General features: G+C 42.2%; 1 protein-coding gene across 1 annotated transcript in view; it reads left to right on the top strand.

The window, feature by feature from the left end:
* LOC121861556 (protein stoned-B-like) overlaps positions 1-26,077 on the top strand; it is a 44,774-nt gene extending 18,697 nt beyond the window's left edge. The window contains exons 5-11 of the mRNA XM_042359427.1: positions 6,679-6,803; positions 7,889-8,163; positions 9,221-9,407; positions 9,588-9,756; positions 17,480-17,651; positions 18,253-18,362; positions 21,961-26,077. Coding sequence (XP_042215361.1) covers positions 6,679-6,803; positions 7,889-8,163; positions 9,221-9,407; positions 9,588-9,756; positions 17,480-17,651; positions 18,253-18,362; positions 21,961-22,483 — 1,561 coding nt within the window. The 3' untranslated portion in view covers positions 22,484-26,077. The remainder of the gene's footprint in view (positions 1-6,678; positions 6,804-7,888; positions 8,164-9,220; positions 9,408-9,587; positions 9,757-17,479; positions 17,652-18,252; positions 18,363-21,960) is intronic.
* The last annotated feature ends 220 nt before the right edge of the window (positions 26,078-26,297 follow it).

The raw sequence follows: 26,297 nt of genomic DNA, 5'->3' as shown, positions 1-26,297 counted from the left end.
ACTGTATTACATGTCAGCTAGAGATGCTGTATGAATCTCACACTGCTTCATCACGTTGGGATTCTGAGCGCCTGGCAACCTGGCGCGTGACACCGTGTTTCTGAGAATAGATCTGGGATTTTTTAAAGTCTCTCTTGATGACAATAAACAGCACGAGTCACGCAGACCTAACATGTTAAGACCCTAGGGTAGGACTGGACAGCTTGGGTTGGATTAGTTCTTCAACCTTTAGAAATATGACACTATCATCATCTGCTGAACTTCTTTACCTGTAAGGAATAATCCCATAGAAATGTTAATAAATGATAATCACTACGTAATGACAAGTATTGGTTGAACATAGATACAATGTGAATATGAGACTGTCATGCTGCGACAGGTTTTATCAGCAAAAACAGGAGAAAAGGTCATTTCCAGGTTCAGTACATCATGAAGAAGGATGACCAAGAATTGATTATTGGCTGTGTAATGTCACACTCGACAAAAAAACATTATCAGTCAGGTCAGGACAGGCTTGTATTGGCTGACTAAACACAATAAAAAATACTTTATCCGCGTCGCTTGCTGGACCCCAAACAATAACCCCCTGAAGCTTTAGAACCACTGACGTTGATCATTACCGTAATCCATATTTCTCAATGTCCCTGGAAATTAGAATCGCAAGGCAGCATGCGTCGTTTTTTAAAAAAGTGAGAAACAACCCCCTAAAGTTTTTCGTTTGTTACTCCTCAGCCACAAATCAATGTATTTTATTGCTATTTTCGATCATGTGAGAGTAACACAAAGCCTCAAATCCAAACTCCACAAGACAGAACTCATCTTAGAGAATATGTTGGTACCACTAACTCCAATTTCCCCTGCGGTGGCGTTTGCGGCCTTGTGATTCTGAGGCCCTCCGAGAGGTATAACTGTAGACATAAATTACCATGTCAATAATTATATAAGTTTCGTAAGCATTCTTGAATTACTTTGAAGTTTTAACTTTCCTTTTCCATAGACAGATAAAAAAAATACATACTGCGATACACTAATTCTTCTTGGATTATAAACAGCTATGATCCACTGAATTCCAAGAAAATCCAGTCACTAGTGTATCCTAATGATATCCAGTGAGCCCCCGTGAACCCCAGTGAGCCTCCGTGAACCCCAGTGAGCCCCCAGTATGCCCCCGTGAACCCCAATGAGCCCCCGTGAACCCCAGTGAACCCCAGTGAACTCCAGTGAACCCCCGTGAATCCCCGTGAATCCCAAATCCATACACATGAGATTATACACTAGGTCCTTGTGCTTAGGTCGTGATAATATACGTCATACAGTTTATCGATGCAGGGCAGTGGTAACCAAACTGTAGTCTATTTTAACATAACCGACCAACTAACTAACTAAGTTACTAACGAACTCACTAACTAACAAAGTTACTAACTCACTAACTAACTAAACTCTAGATAGTTACTGTGTTCAAGGAACGAGTGTCAAAACTTAGCCCACATTGATCTTTATAAAATTCTTAGTTTTGTTATGTTATCTCAGAAAATTATTGGATGAACACAGATGATTTTGTTTTGTTTTATTATTTGATGGAAGTGATAACTGTTTAGTAAGATGAGGTAACTCGAGGACATTATTATCTAAGACAATCATGAGTCAGTAGTTAAGTGGAATACTGCCTTTATTCCTCAAAAGTCAGGAGTCATTTATTTCACCAACATACCTCCTTCCTCTTATGGGGAGGTAACTGACGCGCTGTACAGCCAGTTTTAGAGAACTTCCAGGAACGAAAGACCTCTTAACCGTTAATCTATGTACAGTAAATATACTTTTCAAAGAAAGAAGCATTGTTCAAACATAACTTTAACTGTCCTAGGGTCGGCTTGGTCAGGGTAAGTTTGAACGCTTTTTACCGTCAATAGTCTTAGTTTTGGGGTAATATTCATGGTACTCCTTTGCCATTAACCATTATATGGTTACTTCACTTCCTTCATACTCCGCCTTGTCTTGTTCCTGGGGATAAATCGACTAAACAGCACAACCATTGTGCCAGAAGTTCTGTCATGTTTCCAAAGTTAATGAGAATAACTTAAGGCAAACGATTTAAAGTACTCTAAAGAAATTTACCCCAAAAGCTATGGTAAAGATATAAATATCATAAACATTTATTATTTTTTCGCTCCACACACACACTACTACTACTACTACTACTAACGTGGCCTCCAGCCTCCCCCAATAGCCACACCTTCGCCACCATTTATTTACCTTAATATTAAATATCCTAATACATAAGAAGCTATCCTATCTGTGTTAAATTAGTTGAGCCGCAGATCTATGCGGCATTCAGTGATTGTAGCCTCGTAGTCGATATCTGCAGCAGTTGTCGGAATTGGGGCAGAAGCTCTCGTTCCCCTGAGGCAGAGCAAAGCCGACCGAAGGAGAGAGAAAGACAGTCGACATCTCATCCAGGCTGTAACAAAACTTCTGGGCTGCTGCTTCTGTTCGGAGATCACCTCCGCGAGTCTGGCGTAGAAACATCTTGCACTTGGTCCCATCCCACCAGAGGTTGTGAACACTAGGGGAGTGAAGCTGCCTTGGTCAACGTTTTGGATTCTCTCCCCATATGCCCTTATCTTGTCGTTCTCGTTCCTCCTATGTGCAGCATCGAGAGCTAGGTTACGGTGACATGCGGCCATGGGATAAAAAATCCTGATGTCGAAGAAAGCTCGCTGTCCTCGCGTCCAGAATCCTCGAGCACTGACGTCAACATGGGCTTCGTTAGATGTGTTTGAAGTCCTATGTTGGAGGATCTCACCATCCAATGGAAGGAGGGTCGGTTCTACCATGACATCCCGGCAGATTTCCTTCAACATATTTGCTGTAAGGTCCCTTACTTCATCATGCCTCATGCATATGAAGCCCCCTTTCTAGCACACCATGGCGTGATCGCCGTCATAGGAAGAGCCACACACGCATTGGGAGGGCAAACCTTCTACTGGCCGACCGTACCTTAGAGCAATGGCATCTGTAAATTCTTGTTTGTTAAGACTGAAACCATTTGCCCTTATCGGTAACATAGTTAACCAGTTCGAGGCGCCCACCTCCTGCGCTATAGCTACTTTTTTTTTTTTAATTTTCTGGAACCTGCAGCAACAGTTGCTGCAACTACTACTGCTGCTGCTACTTTCCTTTCGCTCGGAATCGGGTATGATGATCATCAGACTATGATACAATGATATGAGTTATTAAAGACGTCTCCTTCGTTAGTGAGCTCTGAGGTGACTAGAGAGGCCGATACGGGACCGGTAGGGCCGTCCACAGATATTGCATTTGTGGAGGGTTACATAGTGTGCAGGTGGGGGGTCGACAGTGTCTTTCCGGCGCTGGCGTTTGTTTGCCTCGGTATGCAGTCGGGCTTACTCGAAATTATTAAAACCTTCTCGTGTGGTGCTCCTCCAAGCGTTACGGTGTGGAGTGATCGTCTCCCAGGTGAGGGCGTCGATTTGGCACTTTTTCAGGTTTGTCTTAAGACTCTCCATATACCTTTTCTGTTGCCCGCCAGAGTTACATTTGGCATTCGTTAGGTGACTGTGCAGGTATAGTAACTGCTTTGACAGTCTACTATCGTCCATGTAGGTAACATGGCCAGTCCAACGTAGTTGTTCATGGATAATGGTAGCCTCGATGCTCCTACAATTGGTGTCAACGAGAATACAGGCATTTATTTTTTTTGTCTTCAGAGTAAACACAGAGGATGGAACGTCGACTACGTTGGTAAACTTTTTCAAGTGTCTTGAGGTGCCTCCCGTGTGACCCATGTCTCGCTGCCATACAGCTGCGTGGGGAGGGCCACTGACTGATATACTGTACGTGCAGCTTTGTAGATAATTTCAGCTCCCTACAGTGGAAGACACGGGTACGGAGTCGGCTAAAGACTTTGAGATGCTCATCTGATCCGAAGTTGAATTTCTTCATCGATGTCCACTTTGGTGGACAGGTGGGAGCCGAGATACTGAAAGTGGGTAGCATTAGAGAGGGTAGTACCGTTAAATTGGATGGATGGTGGAGGTGTGTCTGAACCTGGGACAGGTGTGAAAGAGAATCTGAGTCTTACGTATATTCACCTCAAAGCAGAAATGTGCACACGCACCTGCATAGGTGTTCAGGATTTCCTGTAGGTCACGTTCTGTGTGAGTGATGAGGGTGAGGTCGTCTGCATACTGAAGTTCAGTGATGGAAGTTGCCGACACCTTTGTTCCTGCCAGGGTCTGGGGTCGTCTTATGTTGAAAAGTCCCTTCATCGGGTACTGAAAGTCCACCCTGCCGGCCAAATTGGCACTGGCACAAGTGAAGAAGGTTGCAAAGAAAATAAAAAAGAGAGTTGGTGCCAGTACACATCCTTGTTTTAGCCCTGTTTGGATGGGGAAAAACTCAGACTGGGTGCCATTATGTAGGACATTGCCGTTTATGCCATCGTGGAGTTGCCTCTCAATGGCGATGAATTTTGGTGGACAACCGAAATGAGTGAGGGTCTGCAAGAGGGCTTCCCTTTTGACAGGGGTTAAAGGCTATAGTAAGGTAGATGAAGGCCATGTACAAGTCACGACGCTGTTCTCTGCACTTTTCCTGTATCTGGCGGGCAGCAACGATAATGTCAATGGAGCCAAGTGATGGTCTAAAGTCAATATGAGATTTGGGGAGGAAGTTTTCCGCCTCAGGAAGAAGTCTGTTTAGGAGGACTCGGGCGATAATCTTGCCAGCAACGGACAGCAGCGAGATCCCGCGGTAGTTGGCACAGTCTGTCGGTTTTCATTGTGTTTATAAACATTGACTATGAAGGCGTCTCTAAGATCTTTGGGGAGTTCCTCCTTCTCCCATTATTATATTCTCCTGGAGAGAATGGAGACAGCTGGCAAAGAGGTCCTCCTGTTTTATACACCTCAGCTGGGATTCCATCAGGTCCTGTGGCTTTGTTATATTTCATCTTCTTAACGGCAGTAGCTCTGCCTCATCCCTGGATGGAGGATAGCTGAAGTGGGTCAGCTCTGGATGCTGAGGGACCTGCTGGGAAGTCAGAACATTTTCATCGGTGTTTCGGTTGAGCAACAAATGGTAGTGCTCTTTCCTGTGCTGACGGATGTTTCCTTAAGTCTTTAATTAGCGAGTTTCCGTCGGATGAGCGGAGTAGAACCGTTCCATAAATAATTGATCCATACGTTGTTTCAGTGGAATTGAAAATTTCACTTATCTTGTGTACATCCGCAAGTTTTTGCGTTTCCCACGCTTTATTTTTCTACCATCTGTTCTTTCGGTTGCGAAGTCCACGCTGGGCCATCGCTTTCATCTGGTGGAAGGTCCCAACTTTGGCCCGAGACTGAGGGCTGTTCTACCAATCAGTGAAAGCAGCATGTTTATCATTGACGCTACATTTATTTTCTGGTTACCTCTATCAAACCAATCCTAGTGTTTTCTTTCGATTTGGCCGAGGGTCTCGTTGCAGGTTTTTGTGATGACAGCATCGAGGATCCCCCATTCAGCGCTCGGATTTAGGTTGTTTGCTGTTGAGTTATATATCAGCCCATAGTCGAGCTGCTCTCTGAAAGCATGTGCTACCGCTTGATCCTCCAGACGCTTGGTGTGAAGTGAGAGCTTGGCTCTGACGGGCCGATGATCTGTGTTACAATGGTTTAAGCCACACATGACTCGGGTGATGAGGACATCTCGGCGATCTCTTTCACTGACAATTATATAAATCAATGCGATGCGAATATTTGGATCGTGGGTGTTGCCAAGAACCCTTGAACTTGTCGGCTTGCCTAAACAAGGTGTTGGTGATAGTGAGGTTGTGTTCAACACATTTGCTGAGGAGGAATAGGCCAGCGGGATTACACTTGCCCACTCCATTTCCCCCTGTGGTTCCCTGCCATAAGTTAGCACATCTGCCAACCCTGGCATTGAAGTCACCAAGGAGCATAATCTTACCTTCTCCGGGGATAGATGTTAGCACTCTATCAAGGTCGGCATAAAAGGCCTCCTTGATGTCATCTACTGCATCCAGTGTTGGGGTTTATGCAATGATGAGGAGGGCATGGCGTGAGTGATTCAGTGGGACTCGGAGCGTCATGAGACGGTCATTGATCCCAACAGGCATTTCAGTTAGCCTATGTAGGATGGACTGGCGAATGGCAAAGCAAACTTCCTAAATGCGGTTCCTCTCTGCAGCAGGCTTACCCTTCCAGAAGAAGGTATAGCCAGACCCCCGTTCTGTGAGTCAAACATCATCTGGGAGCCAGGACACTCACACACACACACACACACACACACACACACACACACACACACACACACACACACACACACACACAAACACACACGACACAGGTATGTAAATGCTTCTGTAGTCTTCTCTCCACTGCACAACGGTGGTGCCAGTATGCTAATCAGTGTCAATGCCTGTTGTAATATGTTGACGTTATGGAATTGTTGAGCTAAGTCGGTAACCCAACATGACGTCGATGGCCATCCATAAAATTCTTTTAATCTTCTTCTTTTTCCTACAGTACTGTTCGAGTTTACAATGTTGGCTAACTAGTGCAAATCTCCAATTGCACCGTGGACGAATGTTCACAAAAACTTAAATTATTTCTTTAGTCAGTTGTAGTTATTGACATCATCTGGGTTCATCCGCAGGTTCTGGAAGAAGGTGTTTGTTAAGCTGACGGACGGCTCTGGTCTGCAGCTCTTCAACAGTAAGGATGACAAGGACCCCTTCCAGGAGCTACCTCTTCAGGCCTGCTACTCTGTCTCTGATATAGGTCAGTCTCCTCCCCTTGCACCACCCATCACTCTCCCTCATTATCCATCACTCCCTCTCACCATTCATCACTCTCTCTCACCACCCATCACTCTCCCCATCACGCATCACTCTCCCTCACCACCCATCACTCTCCCTCACCATTCCATCACTCTCCCCACCACCCATCACTCTCCATCACCACCCATCACTCTCCTCACCACCCATCACTCTCCCTCACCATTCCATCACTCTCCCCACCACCAATCACTCTCCCTCACCATCCCATCACTCTCCCCACCATCCCCACTTCCCCACCACCCATCACTCCACCACCCATCACTCTCCATCACTCTCACCATCCCATCACTCCCACCACCCATCACTCTCCTCACCATTCCATCACTCCCCCACCCATCACTCTCCCTCACCACCCATCACTCTCCCCACCACCCATCACTCTCCCCACCACCCATCACTCTCCCTCACCACCCATCACCTCGTAGTATATGATGTTTTCTGTGTGTCAACTTGAGAACTGTCATATCTGTTTACGTCTGGAGCCTCAGTCTTACAGCACTTTCCTTACCTTGCTTCTGTAGAGTGAGCTAATGTGACCTGTTAGTTGAAATAATGGTGAGAGAAATATTTGATACTTTTATCCAGACCAGCTGAAGATTAGAGTCCCCCCCCCCCTCCCCAACGACCTTAGTTCACCTTCAGGTTAAAACACCCTAATGCTAGAAAAACCAACTCTAACCTACTCTAATGTATTGTAAACTAACCCAGTCTAACTTAACCTAACCTAAACTAACCTAACGTAATCTAACATAATCTAACTTAATCTTACCTACTCCTAACCTAACCTAACCCAACCTAATCTGGCTCCCTCGGGTACTGTTAGGGTGTTTAATCACCAGGTTGAAATAAGCTGTTATAATTAGGAATATATATATATATATATATATATATATATATATATATATATATATATATATATATATATATATATATATATATATATATATATATATATATATATATATATATTACAATTGAGAAGGTGCCATTCCCGGTACAACCTCATCCCTCTGCCCATCATCACAGGAGCCCAGCAATTTGATCAGTTCGGCAAAATCTTCACCGTCAAAGTACAGTACATCTTCTACAAGGAGCGCCCTGGTGTACGACCCGGCCAGGTCTCCAAAGCAGAAAGACTCACCACCAGGATCTCCAAGTTTGCTCAGCACGCCATCGCCGGCGACTACGAGCACGTGAAGGAGTTTGCCAGCGACGTGCGCAAGCTGGGTATGCCCGTCGAGCACGCCCCTCAGATCTCTCAACTCCTCAAACTCGGCACCCAGAATTACGAAGACCTCAAGGTAAAGGGGACGTAAGAAATGGCCTGGCATAATTTAATGGTGAACTGGGATAACTTTCTATGGTCTGGGATAACTTACTATCTGGGATAATTCAGAATGGTCTTGGATAACTTTGTATGGTCTGTAGTAACTTAGAATAATCTGGGATAACTTTACACGGTCTATGATAACTTAGAATAGTCTTGGATAACTTAACACGTTCAAGGATAACTTAACATGGTCCAGGACAATTTTATATGGTCTGGGATAACTTAAAATGGTTTGGGATAACAGAAGTAGCCAGTGAAAACATAAATATCCAGGGACAACAGTAATGGCTACGGTCAACAAAAACAGCCCGAGTCGACGGATATAGCCAGGGACAACAGATAAAGCCAGGGACAACAGACAAAGCCAGGGACAACAGATAAAGTCGGGGATAACAGATAAAGCCAGGGACAACAGATAAAGCCGGGGACAACAGATAAAGCCGGGGACAACAGATAAAGCCAGGGACAACAGATAAAGTCGGGGACAACAGATAAAGCCAGGGACAACAGATAAAGCCAGGGATAACAGAAATAACCAGATATAACCAGAGACAACAGAAATAGTTAGAGACAACAGAAATAGCTAGCGACAGCAGAAATAGCCAAATACAACAGGTGTAGCTAGGGACAACAGAAGTAGCCAGGAACAACAGAAATAACCAAGGACAACAGCTATAGCCAGGGACAACAGAAATAGCCATCGACAAAGAAATAGCAAAGGACAACAGAAGTAGCCAGGGACAACAGAAATAGCCAGGGACAACAGAAATAGCCAGGGACAACAGAAATAGCCATCGACAAAGAAATAGCAAAGGACAACAGAAGTAGCCAGGGACAACAGAAATAGCCAGGGACAACAGAAATAGCCAGGGACAACAGAAATAGCCAGACACAACAAAAGTACAGTACTCATATTAACAGCTGCTATTCTTTGAGTAAAGGAAGAGAACAGGAAACCTACCGAGCGTGGAAGTAAAAACTGAAAGACATCAAAATCTCTCTCCCTCTCTCTCTTCTTGTTTGTCCAGTTGTTCGCGTCGCTTGTAGAGGAGCAGCTGTTCATCCTCACCGTACACAGAGACCGCGCCCTTAACTACAAGTCGGAAGAGGTGCAGTTGACGGCGGTGGATGAGATTTACGTGGAGCAAGACGCTAAGAATGTTGTTCACAGGATGATCGCCAGGGTCAGGGTATTCTTCCTGGGCTTCATCTCAGGTTCGTCTACCCCCTTCAGCACACACCTTATCTCTCGTACTCTCTTCATATTTCATGAATTATGAGTAAAAAGATTCCAATCGCTTTTACATTTATTGACCTATGTTGTGTAAGAGATTACAACATATTTTAATACATGGTTCACAAGTAATACCTACTGTACTGCGTGTGGTGTTGCAGGTATGCCAGAAGTGGACCTGGGTATTAACGACATGAGGAAACAAGGGCGTGAGGTGGTGGGCCGACACGACATCATCCCAGTCGTCACAGAAGAGTGGATCCGCCTTGAGGCTGTTGAGTTCCACTGTTGTGTCAATAGCGAGGAGTTTGAAACGACTCAACACATCAAGTGAGTGTACATTATATATCAACGCTCATATGAGGTGTTTCCTGCGACGGTGTACATGATCACGATGGGTACTCAGTGAACATACAAGATAGGTGGTACATAGATACTTACGAGTAGTGATTATCGTTTGTCATCATCAATAAATCTGTTAAATGAAATAGACACTCAAATTTCGCTGCACTTTCTTCATATTGCAAGCGTGGGCGGACCAAACTTTGCCATGACGAATAGAAGTTTCGTGCTTTACGCTGCCTTAAAGCTCTCTCTCTCTCTCTCTCTCTCTCTCTCTCTCTCTCTCTCTCTCTCTCTCTCTCATATATATAGATCTGTATGTGTGTAGTCTGTTATAATATCAAAAGTACTTTAATATGACTTGTCTTCTTGCGATAACTCTTTGATAACAATAAACCGGCCTAAAGCATACATCTTCCTACATTATGAGCTGGAGCTGTCTACCATTCATGATAGTTTCACATTCATGATAAACTTGGCAGCATACACTTCCTTCACAATCAAAATGTTGACTTCTGCCTTCATGCATATTTGACATTTACTAAAGCTCTTTATTATATTTTAATCTATGTATACATTTGTATTTTTTTTTCTTTTTTTTACGGGGATTAACCCACCCGGGCACAAGGCACTGACCCACATTGGGGCCTGGGGGGCGAAAATATAATAATAATAATAATAATAATAATAATAATAATAATAATAATAATAATAATAATAATAATAATAATAATAATAATCTATAGTAAATAAAATTTATAATAAAAAATACAATTTGAAAACAAAAAATAAAATAAGCATGATAATAAGAATAATAACAACACTGTATTAATAATAATAATAATAATAATAATAATAATAATAATTATAATAATAATAAAGAAATAAAAAAAATAAATAAAGAACATCAAAAGTGAGAAACAATACAGTATATGTATGTTGTGTTGTCAATAGTAAGAGAAACAATTGAGACCCTGCAATTGTGTGTAAATGAGGCAGAAAGTCAGATCAGCAACCTGGAACTTGGTCACAATTTTCGTGATGCCATATGGCAGCAGGGTCTACCATTAGACAACACATTATGCTTCCTATATCTTCCCAGGCGATAGTACCTCCCTGTTTGGTAGCTGCTTAGTACCTACTTCCTCCAAAATTTATACATATACCTCGGTAATATATAAAATATATAATGGTAAGCCCATTCATATATTTATACACCTGCAATGTATAAGTCATTTAGTAAGTTCATTAAATCATTTTATTCTACAAATACATTAGTAAGATAATTTATACATCGGTTATGTATAAATCCACTAGTAAGCCCGTTTATACATACGAATGAATGCATCACGAAACTCATTTGTTCATATGTAATGTAATGTGTCGGTACTCGGTAACTTCATTTACAGATCGACCCTGAAGGAAATAAAGATAGAATGGCTTTATTGGGCTTACAGATTACCATTAGATGTATACCTGCACTATGTACACTGTTGTATACCTGCACTATGAACACTGTATACCTGCACTATGTACACTGTATACCTGCACTATATACACTGTTGTATACCTGCACTATTTACACTGTATACCTGCACTATGTACAATGTATACCTGCACTATGTACAATGTATACCTGCACTATGTATACTGTTGTATACCTGCACTATGTACACTGTATGCCTGCACTATGTACACTGTATACCTGCGCTATGTACACTGTATGCCTGCACTATGTACACTGTATACCTGCACTATGTACACTGTATACCTGCGCTATGTACACTGTATGCCTGCACTATGTACACTGTATACCTGCACTATGTACACTGTATACCTGCACTATGTACACTGTATGCCTGCACTATGTACATTGTATACCTGCACTATGTACACTGTATGCCTGCACTATGTACACTGTATACCTGCACTATATACACTGTTGTATACCTGCACTATTTATACTGTATACCTGCACTATGTACAATGTATACCTGCACTATGTACAATGTATACCACTATGTATACTGTTGCATACCTGCACTATGTACACTGTATACCCGCACCATGTATACTGTTGTATACCTGCACTATGTACACTGTATACCCGCACTATGTACACTGTATACCTGCACTATGTACAATGTATACCTACACTATGTACACTGTATACCTGCACTATGTATACTGTTGTATACCTGCACTATTTACACTGTATACCTGCACTATGTACACTGTATACCTGCACTATGTATACTGTTGTATACCTGCACTATTTACACTGTATACCTGCACTATGTACACTGTATACCTGCACTATGTATACTGTTGTATACCTGCACTATTTACACTGTATACCTGCACTATGTACACTGTATACCTGCACTATGCACACTGTATACCTGCACTATGTACACTGTATACCTGCGCTATGAACACTGTATACCTGCACTTTGTACACTATTTGTATACCTGCACTATGTACACTGTTGTATACCTGCACTATGTACACTGTTGTATACCTGCACTATGTACACTGTTGTATACCTGCACTATGTACATAAGAACATAAGCACATAAGAACGGAGGAAACTGCAGCGGGCATATTGGCCCATACTGGGCAGTTCTATTTACACCCAACCCCTATTGCTCATATAAGCATCCAACCTATTTTTGAAGCTATTCAGTGTATTCGAGCTAATGATGATATTTGGTAACTTGTTCCATTCATCCACTACTCTATTTTAAAACCAATGTTTACCTATCTCGCTCCTAAATCAAAATTTGTCTATTTTAAAACCATTGTTACGAGTACGCTTCTGGTTGGATAGTTTGAGTACCTTTGTAATGTCCCCTTTGTTTAGCCCCGACTTCCATTTATACACCTCTATCAGGTCGCCCCTCGCTCTAAGTCTCTCGAGGGAGTGCAAATTAAGATGCTTTAACCTGTCTCTGTACTCAAGGTTCCTAATGCCCGGGATTAGTCTTGTCATTCTCCTCTGGATTCTTTCCAAGGATTCTATATCCATTCTGTAATACGGTGACCAGAACTGCACTGCGTAATCCAGGTGAGGTCTCACAAGCGCAAGATATAATATTAAGATGACCTCGCTAGTCTTGTAACTAACACTCCTTTGTATGAACCCAAGTACTTTATTATGCTTGTTTCGAGCAATAAACAACATTGTGTACACTGTATACCTGCACTATGTACACTGTATACCTTCACTATGTACACTGTATACCTGCACTATGTACACTGTTTGTATACCTGCACAATGTACGCTATATACCTTCAATATGCACACTGTACAGTATACCTGCCCTTTGTACACTGTATACCTGCACTATGTACACAATATGCCTGCACTATGTACACTGTATACCTGAACTATGTACACTGTTTTTATACCTGCACTGTGTACACTGTATACCTGCACTATGTACACTGTATACCTGCCCTATGTACACTGTATACCTGTACTATGTACACTGTATACCTGCACTATGTATACTGTATACCTGCAATATGTACACTGTTTGTATACCTGCACTATGTACACCGTATCCCTGCACTATGTACACTGTATACCTGCACTATGTACACTGTTTGTATACCTGCACTATGTACACTGTATACCTGCACTATGTACACTGTTTATACACCTGCCTTATGTACACTGTATACCTGCGCTATGTACACTGTATACCTGCATTTTTTACACTGTATACCTGCAATATGTACACTGTATACCTGCACTATGTACACTGTATACCTGCACTATGTACACTGTATACCTGCACTATGTACGCTGTTTGTATACCTGCATTATGTACACTGTGTACCTGCACTATGTACACTGTTTGTATACCTGCATTATGTATACTGTATACCTGTACTATGTACACTGTATACCTGCATTATGTACACTGTTTGTGTACCTGCACTATGTACACTGTATACCTGCACTATGTACATTGTATACCTGCATTATGTACACTATACCTGCATTATGTACACTATATACCTGCGCTATGTACACTGTATACCTGCACTTTGTACACTGTATACCTTCACTATGAACACTGTATACCTGCGCTATGTACACTGTATACCTGCACTTTGTACACTGTATACCTTCACTATGAACACTGTATACCTGTACTATGTACTCTGTATACCTGCACTATGTACACTGTATACCTGCACTATGTACACTGTATACCTGCGCTATGTACACTGTATACCTGCACTATGTACACTATATACCTGCACTATGTACACTGTATACCTGCGCAATGTTCACTGTATACCTGCACTATGTACACTGTATACCTGCACTATGTACACTATATACCTGCACTATGTACACTGTATACCTGCGCTATGTTCACTGTATACCTGCACTATGTACACTGTATACCTGCGCTATGTACACTGTATACTTGCGCTATGGACACTGAATACCTGCACTATGTACACTGTATACCTGCGCTATGTTCACTGTATACCTGCACTATGTACACTGTATACCTGCGTATACGCTATACCTGCACTATGTACACTGTATGCACTATGTATACCTGCACTATGTACACTGTATACACTATGTACACTGTATACCTGCGCTATGGACACTGTATACCTGCACTACACTGTATACCCGCACTATACACTGTATACCTGCACTATGTACACTGTATACCTGCGCTATGTACACTGTATACACTGCTGCACTATGTACACTGTATACCTGCACTATGTACACTGTATACCTGCGCTATGCACTATACACTGTATACCTGCACTATGTACACTGTATACCTGCGCTATGTACACTGTATACTATGAACACTGTATACCTGCACTATGTACACTGTATACCTGCACTATGTACACTGTATACCTGCACTATGTACACTGTATACCTGCTCTATGTACACTGTTGTATACCTGCATTATGGACACTATGCCTGCACTATGTACACTGTATACTTGCACTATGTACGCTGTATACCTGCACTATGTACACTGTATACCTGCGCTATGTACTCCGTATACCTGCACTATTTACACTGCACTATGTACACTGTATACCTTCACTCTGTACACTGTATACCTGCACTATGTACACTGTATACCTGCACTTTGTTCACTGTTTGTATACCTGCACTATGTACACTGTATACCTTCACTATGTACACTGTATACCTTCACTATGTACTCTGTATACCTGTGCTATGTAAACTGTATACCTGTAATATGTACGCTGTATACCTGCACTATGTACACTGTATTCCTGTACTATGTACACTGTATACCTGTACTATGTATACTGTATGCCTGCACTATGTACACTGTTTGTATACCTGTACTATGTACAGTACATTGTTTGTATACCTGCACTATGTACACTACATTGGTTGTATATCTGCACTATGTACAGTGCATTGTTTGTATACCTGCACTATGTACAGTACATTGTTTGTATACCTGCACTGTTTACAGTACATTGTTTGTATACCTGCACTATGTACAGTACATTGTTTGTATACCTGCACTCTTTACAGTACATTGTTTGTATACCTGCACTATGTACACTACATTGGTTGTATTCCTGCACTATGTACAGTGCATTGTTTGTATACCTGTACTATGTACAGTACATTGTTTGTATACTTGCACTTTGTACAGTACATTGTTTGTATACTTGCACTTTGTACAGTACATTGTTTGTATACTTGCACTATGTACAGTACATTGTTTGTATACCTGCACTATGTACAGTACATTGTTTGTATACCTGCACTATGTACTATCGTGTACAAAAGTTCGCTCCCTGTAGTGAAACTGAGACACGGGAATGAGTCTCCGAACTGACTTACCCTGATTGTTATCTGGTGTGGGTGTGCTGTGCGGGTCGATACTGCTTCAGTTTGGGAAGGAGCGAACTTTTGTCCACGATATTACTTCAAATACATTGTTTGTATACCTGTACTATGTACGGTCACAATTCAAAATTTCGACACCCCCCTGGCTGGGTGTTCGCCGAGGCCAGGGTTGAGGTAAGGCTGGGTGATCGGACGCAGACTAGTTCAGCAATGTGGTAACGAGGCACTACGATGGTGAGGTTCACATTCCACCACCACAACACTCCGAGACTCACAGCACACGAGCATGGAAGGAAATTTTTACGAATTTTGACATAACATGCATCTGCATAACAAAATTTCATTCATAACATTGTTGGCACACATAACAATAGCAAGTTAGGAGTGAGGCATGAGAAACTTGGGCTGTTCTCGACCCAGTTATGAAATATGAATATTGATAAACATCACGTGCTGATGGACTCAAAGTATCCTGTTGGAAATTCACTCCAAGTTACCAAACACCATGATTAGGACGTCATAGATATTTATCATTCAGGTGAAAAAAAAAAAATCATATGCGTAACTAGTTGTAATGTTGGTGTCCTCTGTGCCGTAACTCTCATAATCCGAGACATTATGAAGTGAAATTTAAAAACTAAAAGCAGCAGTAGACAGGAAACAAGGCAAGTGACCAAGAAGTAGTCACTAATGATGGCACACTGCCAGGCATCTACGCTGAGGGTCGAGGTCTTCGGCAAAATCGCTGCTCTGGACCAGACAAAAATTTTTTGGGTGATACAATGATTAATGTGAATTGCAACATTCCAAGCCCAAATACTCCAATGTAGTTAATGATACACCATTAAATATTGTAGACATGACTATATGAATTCCTCGTATGTGTGAAACCATAATGTTTCCAGGGTTATGGTAATATCTATACATGTATAGGCCTCACCTTGTCGACTGACCGCTCACTCCCTCTTGACGAAATTCGTCCGCCGGCCACCCTTTATACATGCTGCCCTGATGATTCATGTGTGATACGAGGACTCGCATCTAGTGGTTCCAAGTCAGTGTTTTGGGACCGGGCAAAGTTTTTCATGCTCCAATCTTAACATGTTATTGTTATGTGTGACAACAATGTTATGAATGCATTTGTTATGCAAGTTCATGTCATGTCAAAGATGGTAATAAGTTCCTTCCTGTGCTCGTGTGATATGAGTCTCGGAGTGTTGTGGTGGTGGAATGTGAACCTCACCATCGTAGTGCCTCGTTACCACATTGCTGAACTAGTCTGCGTCCGATCACCCAGCCTTACCTCAACCCTGGCCTCGGCGAACACCCAGCCAGGAACGGGTGTCGAAACTTTGGATTGTGACCGTACATTGTTTGATTACTTGAACTGCCTCTGCACATTGTTTTTATTCCTGCACTGTCTTTGTACTTTATTTATATACTACACTATCTTGGTACATTACTTGTTTACCTAAACTGCCATTGTGCATTGTTTGTATACCTTTAGTGTATGTACACTCGCTACAAAACGTATCTGCATAGTTCTTGCTAGACAATATGACAAAACAGTCGAAGGATTTTGACAATCCGAACGAGACAACAGTAGTCGCAGTGTTCATTTTGTAGATAGTTTAATTTGCGAGTGTATATTGTAGACTTGCAATGTCTATGAACATGATGAATCAATGTAAACTTGTCCGACGAACTTACTGAATAATTATCTTTCTATTTCTATCTATCCCGACAACGCTTGAATCTACCACAGTTTTATGGACTTTTCTTAGTCGCCTAACGCTCACATACCTCGTCCACCACCCAGGTTCAAGCCACCCGACGCCTGCTACATAGAACTCATAAGGTTCCGCGTGAGACCACCGAAGAACCGAGAGTTGCCCTTGCAAGTGAAGACTAAGGTCACCATTCAAGGACGCCGGGTAGACATCTTCTGCGAGATCCTCGTCCCGGGCTTCTCCGGCAGGAAGCTTGGACAGGTTGGTCATTATACCAAGAGTTCTCGTTCTTTCTTCTTGGGAGACTACGGCACAAAATTATTCATGATAGCGTAAACGTTTCATAGCCGTAGTCTCCTAAGGTAAAGAACATTGACGTGTCATAGTAGTGGCTGCCATCTGAGATGTAGCCACTCAGAGAGTTCTATCTCTCATATTTTTAATTGTTGGTGGACTAGTGTGATTACAAACCTTGTTACACGCTTAAAGGCTTAAAGATCTTAGTCGTTAAAGCACAGTAATAATATAACGTCCCGATGTCTTGGTCATATCATGACTTTGTTAAAGGTGTCAGCGATAGCTCTTACACAATGATTAAAATTAGAACAAAAGAGTGCAAAATTATTTTTATATGTGAATTTATTAAAACCATTGTTTATATATTATAATCACTTTCAAACTTTTCATGAAAATAAATAAAATAATTACTTGTAGATCTTCAATGTGAAACTGAGCAACATAGTAAATGAGAATACCAACATAGAGATTTAACATTTACTGTACATACTGTATCTGGAAGTTTACAGTAATGTTGCTTATATTTCCTGACAAGCTTGAGGTAATTATTACTGGCATGTTACAGGTTCCTTGTGAGGACGTAGTGGTGAGGTTCCCTCTTCCCGAATGCTGGATTTACCTGTTCCGGGTCGAGAAGCACTTCAGATATGGCTCTGTCAAATCTGCACACAGGAGGTAAAACATAGCACTTTACCACATGATGTAGGAGGTCACACACACACACACACACTACTATTACTACTACTACTACTACTACTACTACTACTTACTTACTACTTTTCTGTCGCTCGGAATCGAGTATGACGATCATCCAACTATGATACAATGATATGAGTTATTTGGGATATCACCTAGGTTGGTGAGTTCTGAGGTGACTAAAGAGGCCGACACGGGACCGGCAGGGTCGTTCAAGATGTTGCACATGTAGGGGGCTACATCTAGTGCGGGAGGGGCGGGGCGGGGCGGGGCATAATTAATATTATTATTATTGTTTTATTATATTTTCGCCCCCCGGGCCTTGATGTGGGTCATTAAAAATGACCCGTGCCCGGGTGGGCTAATGCCCTTGAAGAAAGAAAGTCTGGCTAACTCGAAAGTATTGACTCCTTCTCGAGTGGTGCTCTGCCAAGCGTTACGGTGTGGAGTAATTGTCTCCCAGGTGAGATGGTCGATTTGGCACTTTTTCAGGTTTCGCTTAAGACTATCCGTATACCTTTTCAGTTTCCCGACAGCGTTACGTTTACTATTCTTTAGGTGACTGTAAAGTAGCTGCTTTGGCAGTCTACTGTCGCCCATGCTGGTAACATAGCCAGTCCAGCGTAGTTGTTCATGGATAATGGTAGCCTCAATGCTCCTACAGTTGATGTCAGCGAGAATACTGGGATTTCTTCTCTTTTCTTCCCAGCGAACTCGGAGGATGGAACGTAGACTACGTTGGTGAAAGTTTTCAAGTGCCTTGAGGTGCTTCCTATATGTGACCCATGTCTCGCTGCCATATAGTAGGGTGGGGAGGCCCACTGATCAATATACGTGCAACTTTGTAGATAACTTCAGCTCCCGACAGCTGAAGACACGGGTACGGAGTCTGCCAAAGGCTTGAGATGCACAACTGATCTAATGTTGAATCTCTTCATCGATGTCTGTAGTGGTGGACAGGTGGGAGCCGAGATACCGAAAGTGGGTAACATTAGAAAGGGCAGTAACGTTAAGCTGGATGGATGGTGGAGGTGTGGCTGAACCACGGGCAGGCTGAAAGAGAATCTGAGTCTTACGTACATTCACCTCTAGGCCGATGTGTGCATACGCATCTGTGTTGGTGTTCAGGATCTCCTGTAGGTCGTGTTCAGTGTGAGTGACAAGGGTGAAGTCGTTTGAATACTGAAGTTAAATAATGGAAGCTGCTGACACCTTTGTTCCTGCCTGGAGTCGTCTTATGTTGAAAACACCCCCCTTCACCCGGTATTTGATGTCCACCCCGCCGGCTAAATTGGCACTGGCACGAGTAAGGAAGGCAGCCAAGAAAATGGAAAAGAGAGTTAGTGCCAGTATACATCCTTGTTTTACCCCTGTTTGGACGGGGAATAACTCAGACTGGGTGCCATTGTACAGGACACAACTGTTCAATACCATCGAGGAGTTGCCTCACAATGGCGATGAATTTTGGTGGGCAGCCAAAACGGCTGTGGTTCCGCCAGAGGGCTTCCCTGTTGACTGAGTCGAAGGTCTTGTTTAGGTCGATGAAGGCCATGTACAGGTCACGACGCTGTTCTCTGCACTTTTCCTGTATCTGACGGACAGCAAAGATCATGTCAGTGGTGCCACGTGATGGTCTAAAGCCACATTGAGATTCTGGGAGGAAGTTTTCCTCCTCGGGAAGAAGTCTGTTTAGGAGGATTCTGGCGATAATCTTGCCAGCTACGGACAGCAGCGAGATCCCGCGGTAGTTGAAACAGTTTGACCGGTCTCCCTTGTTCTTATAAATATTGACGATGGTGGCATCTTTAAGAGCTAGGGGGATTTCATCCTTTTCCCATATATTCTTCAGGTGAGATTGTAGACGGCTGGTAAGCAGAGGTCCTCCTGCTTTATACACCTCGGCTGGGATTTCATCAGGCCTTGAGACTTTGTTATTTTTCATGTGTTTGGGTCAGCTCTGGATGCTGATGGACCTGCTGGGTAGTGAGGACATCCATATCGGTGTTTTGGTTGAGCATTAAATTGTAGTGCTCTTTTCAGCGTTGAAGGAGGCCTTCATCGTCTTTAATTAGGGAGTTACCATCGGATGAGCAGAGGGATAGCTGCACTATGGGTGATTGGTCCATAAAATGTTTTAGTGGAATTGAAAAAATAGCGTATCTTGTTGTGATCTGCAAGTTTTTTGCGTTTCACATGCTTTATTTTTAAATCAGTCGTTCTTTAGATTGCGAAGTTTGCGCTGGGCCACAGCTTTCTTCTTGCAGAAGGTATCAGCTTTGGTCCGAGACTGAGGGTTGATCTGCAAGTCAATTAAAGCAGCACGTGTATCATCGACGAGTACATTGATTTCCGGGTCATTTTAATCAAACCAGTCCTGATGTATTCTTTCGTTCTGGCCGAGGGTCTCTCTGCAGGTTTTTCTCATGACAGTGTCATGAATACTCCATTCCACACTGGGATTTGGGTTGTTTGTTGTCGGGTTGTTTATCAGCCCATGTTTGAGTTGCTCTATGAACGCATGTGCTACCGCTGGATCCTCCAAACGCTTAGTGTACTGTTAGTACCTCTTCTGGAGGCTTGCTGCATTTGCCGTTTTGGGGCGACATGAAGGGAGAGATTGACTCTGACGAGCCGATGATCAGTGTCGCAGTGGTCTGAGCCACACACACACACACACACAGTGGTCTGAGACACACACACACACACACACACACACACACACACACACACTATTACCTTCTGTATATTCTAATTACTGGCCTTCACCTATCGTATGGGCTATTGGTTTGTCATTTTACTGTACAGATCCTCTTTACGTATTGTTTTTATCATCTGTACCTCACCCCACAACATTCACTCACTCTACTGTATCTCCACTTGTATCTCACCCTAACTCGTGTTTAAGAAGTTCATTTCACTACCTTGCACTCCTCAAGGCCGCCTTCCTTCTGTACGCCTGTCACTCTTGCATTACTGAAGTGTAGGCTATACCTTACTCTCCGGGACTACTCTCTGTTTGTATCAAAGGTGTGAGGGTTTTCTTCTCAAAAAGTATTGATTCTTATTTAATATATACCGAAATTTTACAAATTCCAAACCCTTAGCAATTATTTGCTGTTCGATTCTTCCTGATATCAGTGCCTAGATTTCTTTCCAGCTGAGGCGGTTTTCACTCTTGTTTACAGTTTATCCACTGTTTACAACTCTTGTTATATCTAGCAATATATTCAATTTAATTTATATATAACTTGTTAACTGAAAAGCTACACTATTTATTCCCTTCTATGATAACACTTGTTCCTATTGATATCAGTTTCATTTAACTTCCTCAGGTCCCTTCGTGTTTGTATCATGTCAAACTTTCATGTAACTGTTAGTGTATCGACATAAATAGTGTCCATACTAATACACAATTCTTCGTTTATTTTATGATCTTAACTTATTCCTGACCTTCCTTGAGGTTTACCTGTTATACTGTCAACTTTATTATCTTGTAAACTCATAAAAATTCAATGGCCAGTATGCCCAAATTTTTAACATACTTTTACTTTACCTAATTGAATAATTATCTCAACAGAACGGGTAAAGTAAAAGGAATTGAACGGCTGATGGGTACTGTAGAAACCGCGGACTCAGCGCTGATGGAGGTCACTTCAGGTCAAGCCAAGTATGAGCACCAGCATCGAGCCATCGTGTGGAGGATGTCTCGTCTACCCAAGGAGGGTCAGGGGGCATACACCATGCACAACTTCTCCTGTCACATGAATCTCACCGCCTATGACCAGATGCCAGAGTCCCTGGACAAATACTGCTACGTGGAGTTTACAATGCCGGCCACTACTGTTAGCCATTGTGTGATGCGCTCAGTCTCCGTCACCAGTGAAGACCCCCCAGAGAAGTACGTAAGGTACCTGGCTCGCCACGAGTACCGCATCGAAATGGAGTTCTCCTCGGGGTCTGGTCCAGCTGACTATGTCGCCGCCACTATGAAAGACCCGGAGATACAGCAGAAAGAAGAAGCTGCGCGCAAACAACAAGAGCAACAACAACAACAACAAAAACCACAAAACCATGAGTCCAGTAGTGAAGACTCCTCCTAACCTCTGCCTTATACAGGCCAATCTCAAGGCTGACTCCGCCTCCTAGGCCGGAGCTGCTCTAACATAACAGGGTTTTACATGAAGGCTTCAAGACATGCTTGTGTGGCTACTGATGACTGCTGCGCTGACCAAGACATTGTACACGTTCTTGGAAAGCAGAATTCATATTAATATTGTATGGTGCTCGTATTAAACACGTGTTTGTAATTGAGCATCAGGGTCAACTATAAAAAAAAACTTTCTGAGAAATTGCCGAATCTGACATAATTGCACATGCATACGAAATTTTTTTTGCAGAAAAAATGTCTTGTAGTGCCTAACTTCGTATTATTATTTTGTGCCAAAGGCTAATGAAGACTCGACAAACTAAGCCGAAGTATTGCTCGGCACTTGTAATGATGACTTAAGGTGCAGTAATTAATTCCATGTCGTGTGTTGTATTGTGAACGAGAACATCGATATCATTGTGTCGGAGGGCGTGACCCTTCGCCTCATACCACAGTGGGACAGTTCCTCGTAGTTGTTGTCTATATGAAAATTATATACAAAAAACCGCAACTTCAGAAAGAGTACTCAACGAGATGAAAAGGAACTCCATGTTTCGTCTCTTTTATCTTATCTGCCTGTCTACATAATACTGGCCAGGACTGTGATAGGTTATTTGTGGGAGCTTCCTTGAGAGCTTTTTCCGAATGTGGTTCACTACTCATCGTCTGTGTCATAAGGTGAGTGGTCTAGTTATCTTAACTATACTATTGTTTGAAGTAGGTTGAAACGCGTGCAGAACACATATCTTATTTCATGAGTTACCCTGTTATCGACGGTCGCTTCTCTGCTATGTAAGTCATTGATAGGCGAGACTATAAAAAAAAACTCAAATCTAGTTGTTACATTAAACAAATTTTAATATATATCGCATGCAGTAAATTTCATGTTAAGTATTTGGAATTTTTTGGATTTGTGATCTGAAGAAAAACCTAAGAAATGTAAGCAGTGAGAGAAGTGGTTACCGCGCTGTGAGACCCATTTTAGTCTTTCTCAAGCAGGCCATTGTGTCGTGCTAGGCTACACTCCTTCTCTTCACTCACTCTTATCATTGTAAACCTTGTTGTATAAGCTAATCTGGGCCTTTTATGTCGTGTTTTCTTCCATATTCTATAAGTCTTTCTTGACATTATTGCAATGAAACATGCGCATAATATTTTCCAAACTCGTTTTCCTTGTCACAAATTCTGTTTATAAACTCTTCTGTGTACCGTTTTACTTAGTTCAATGTTTTGGAGATTAAGGCTTGTATGGTCTTTGTTTTATAGTATTTTCATTGCATACTGTACCAGGACATTAGCATTTGTCTTCTTATTCAGGGAACTGAATTTTTTAAGCTTCTCCCACTTGTACGACCTATCCACCTCTACTTAATGATTTACCCTACATCACTCTACCTCTCTCTTGTCACTTCCCCAATGTTCTAAGGCCCTTTCTTTACTCTACCTACTCTAAGCTCTCGTGTATCGAGGATCCTTATAATCCACTTATTCTGCATTACTGCATTTCTCTTATACACCACATATCTTAATCTCTCTTAGTAATTTTTAAAGATAACTGTATCCCACAAAGGACTCTTTTCTGTCTCACGCTTCATCACTAGCCTACACAAGAACACCTCATGGTAGCGTCGAGCACAACATGGGTTTAGGGGCCAACTTAGGGGCCGCTATTATATGAGAGTATAAACCTCCTCTTTCACACTAATTTATTAAATCAATATATTGTAAAAGTGTTAAAGTAGTAAAACATTATGAGCACAGTGCGTTGTATACTCTCATAAGGTAGGAGCCGACCTGTCCTGTAAGTGATGTTGTCTCGGGCTGTCTCTTTGTAAACAGGGATTACAAAGTCAGTTTTGTATCGACGGTGCACGTGCTCACATACTTTGCTGCTGTTGGTGTAAATACTAAGAGAATTTCTAGTGTTAGATTACTTGTGTTTTGTTGATTTGTTTGACGTTAAAACTTCTGGTGATCTCAGAGTGCCAGAACGACGTATTGCAGCAACATACCAAAGAAGTAGGAGATACTTATTATCAGTTGTCACAATTCACTTGGGTGCCACCTTATATCTTACTATAGGGAGGATGGGTCTACCAATGCTAAACCGCTACTACTGACACCATGTTTAAGATGTCACCCCAGTGAGTGCAGGCACCTGATATCTTCGTGGGAGACCATGATATTGTTAGTTTCTGTAAGTAGGTAAAGCGACCTTCTCGATGTAAACTGAATTCCATTTCTTTACAAAGAGTGTGTTTATACTTGCCTGAGGTGTCGCCGTGGTGGGTGGTCCATGCAGCATATCACGGAACTTAGTAAAGAATGAGAGTGATGTGCGCCCTGAGAACGAAGCTTAATGTATGATATTGTAATAAAGTCTTTGGTCAGTTACTTCGTGAACAGGGAAGAATTTCGGAGCACCATGCACACAGCGAACGAAGTCCTTACTAGTGATAATCTGAAGAAACAGACCAAACGTACTAACGTGTTATTGTGTACATAAAGTGTTGTGGTCCACGGGGTCGCTCGCCCCTGTGTGCCTGTGGTGACCACTACCGTGTCAACAAGTGACTCACCTCTTGTGTGTAATAAGTCAAACATTCTGATTCTCGTAATGAGGTATTATTTTTAATTTGCTCTCAGGCGTTATTTTTTACGTTATCTGGGAGGTAACACCATGTCCGTCTGTTGTGAGTACTCTCGGCTTTAACACTTGCTGACGGAGGATAATAAACTAGTCTCTCATAAGTTGTAAGTAATACTCACACCAGCAGTAAGTGAGGCGAGGAGCACTCACAACACGACGGCAGGGACTCTCCAGGTGGCTGGGTCGGATGAGTGCAATGTCTAGTCAATAGGGTTAAGGATAGTCTAGAGTATGAAGATGTATATAGTTCAAAGTGTCTTCTTCACAACAGAATGTATCGTGACTATCAATGGATGTTACCACATTATTCTCCCGTGTTCAGCGTTTGCAGATTGTTGTAGTGTTGAAATTATTTATTTTCTTCGACAGATATTGTCTTCATAATGGAGGAGATTTTGTAACACCAAGTGTACAGTGTCTGGAACGACAAAACGTGAATGTGGAAACCTTTTGACATTTTCCTTTCCGTGTAAATGAGATTTCACACATTCTCATGACATACACATTGTAAAGAGGTATACAGCACATTCAAATAAATGCATTCAGATTGCATATAACTACTATATGAATTTATGTATAAAAAGAAATCTTCCATTGTTCATTGTATCTATGGCAACATAGGCATTCATTACCAGAAGTTAAAAAAATACATAGTTTACCCTAAAACAGGCTGTTGCCGGACCACGTTCTCTGTATTAACTTCCATTCCCCCTTACTGCAGACATCCCTTATCACATTCGGGAAATAAACGACCTCGTTGGAATTTTAACGTTGACAGGAGTTGAGGTGATGTGATGTAGGGTGTCTCCCTATCTATGTTGTAGTTTCGTCCCGAGCGTGTGTGTACTGTATGTAGCCAATAACAAGGGCAAAATAAAAGTGAAATGTTGGACCGAATTTGTGTATAATTATCCTTTCGTTTCTAGCACACGTTATTACACTTCATTTGTTTTATACTTATTGTGACAAAATTGTAAGGAAATGATATTAAACTTGTGGTAGTAGGTAGCAGGCAGCTATCAAACAGGGAGGTACTACCGCCTGGGATGATATTGGAAGCATAATGTGTTGTCTAATGGTAGACCCTGCTGCCATATGGCATCACGAAAATTGTGAC

This window comes from Homarus americanus, unplaced genomic scaffold (assembly GCF_018991925.1).
Source record: "Homarus americanus isolate GMGI-L3 unplaced genomic scaffold, GMGI_Hamer_2.0 scaffold24260, whole genome shotgun sequence".
NCBI lineage: Eukaryota > Metazoa > Arthropoda > Malacostraca > Decapoda > Nephropidae > Homarus > Homarus americanus.
Note: the sequence above shows the minus strand (reverse complement) of the source record. Positions and strands in the feature narration are given on the sequence as shown.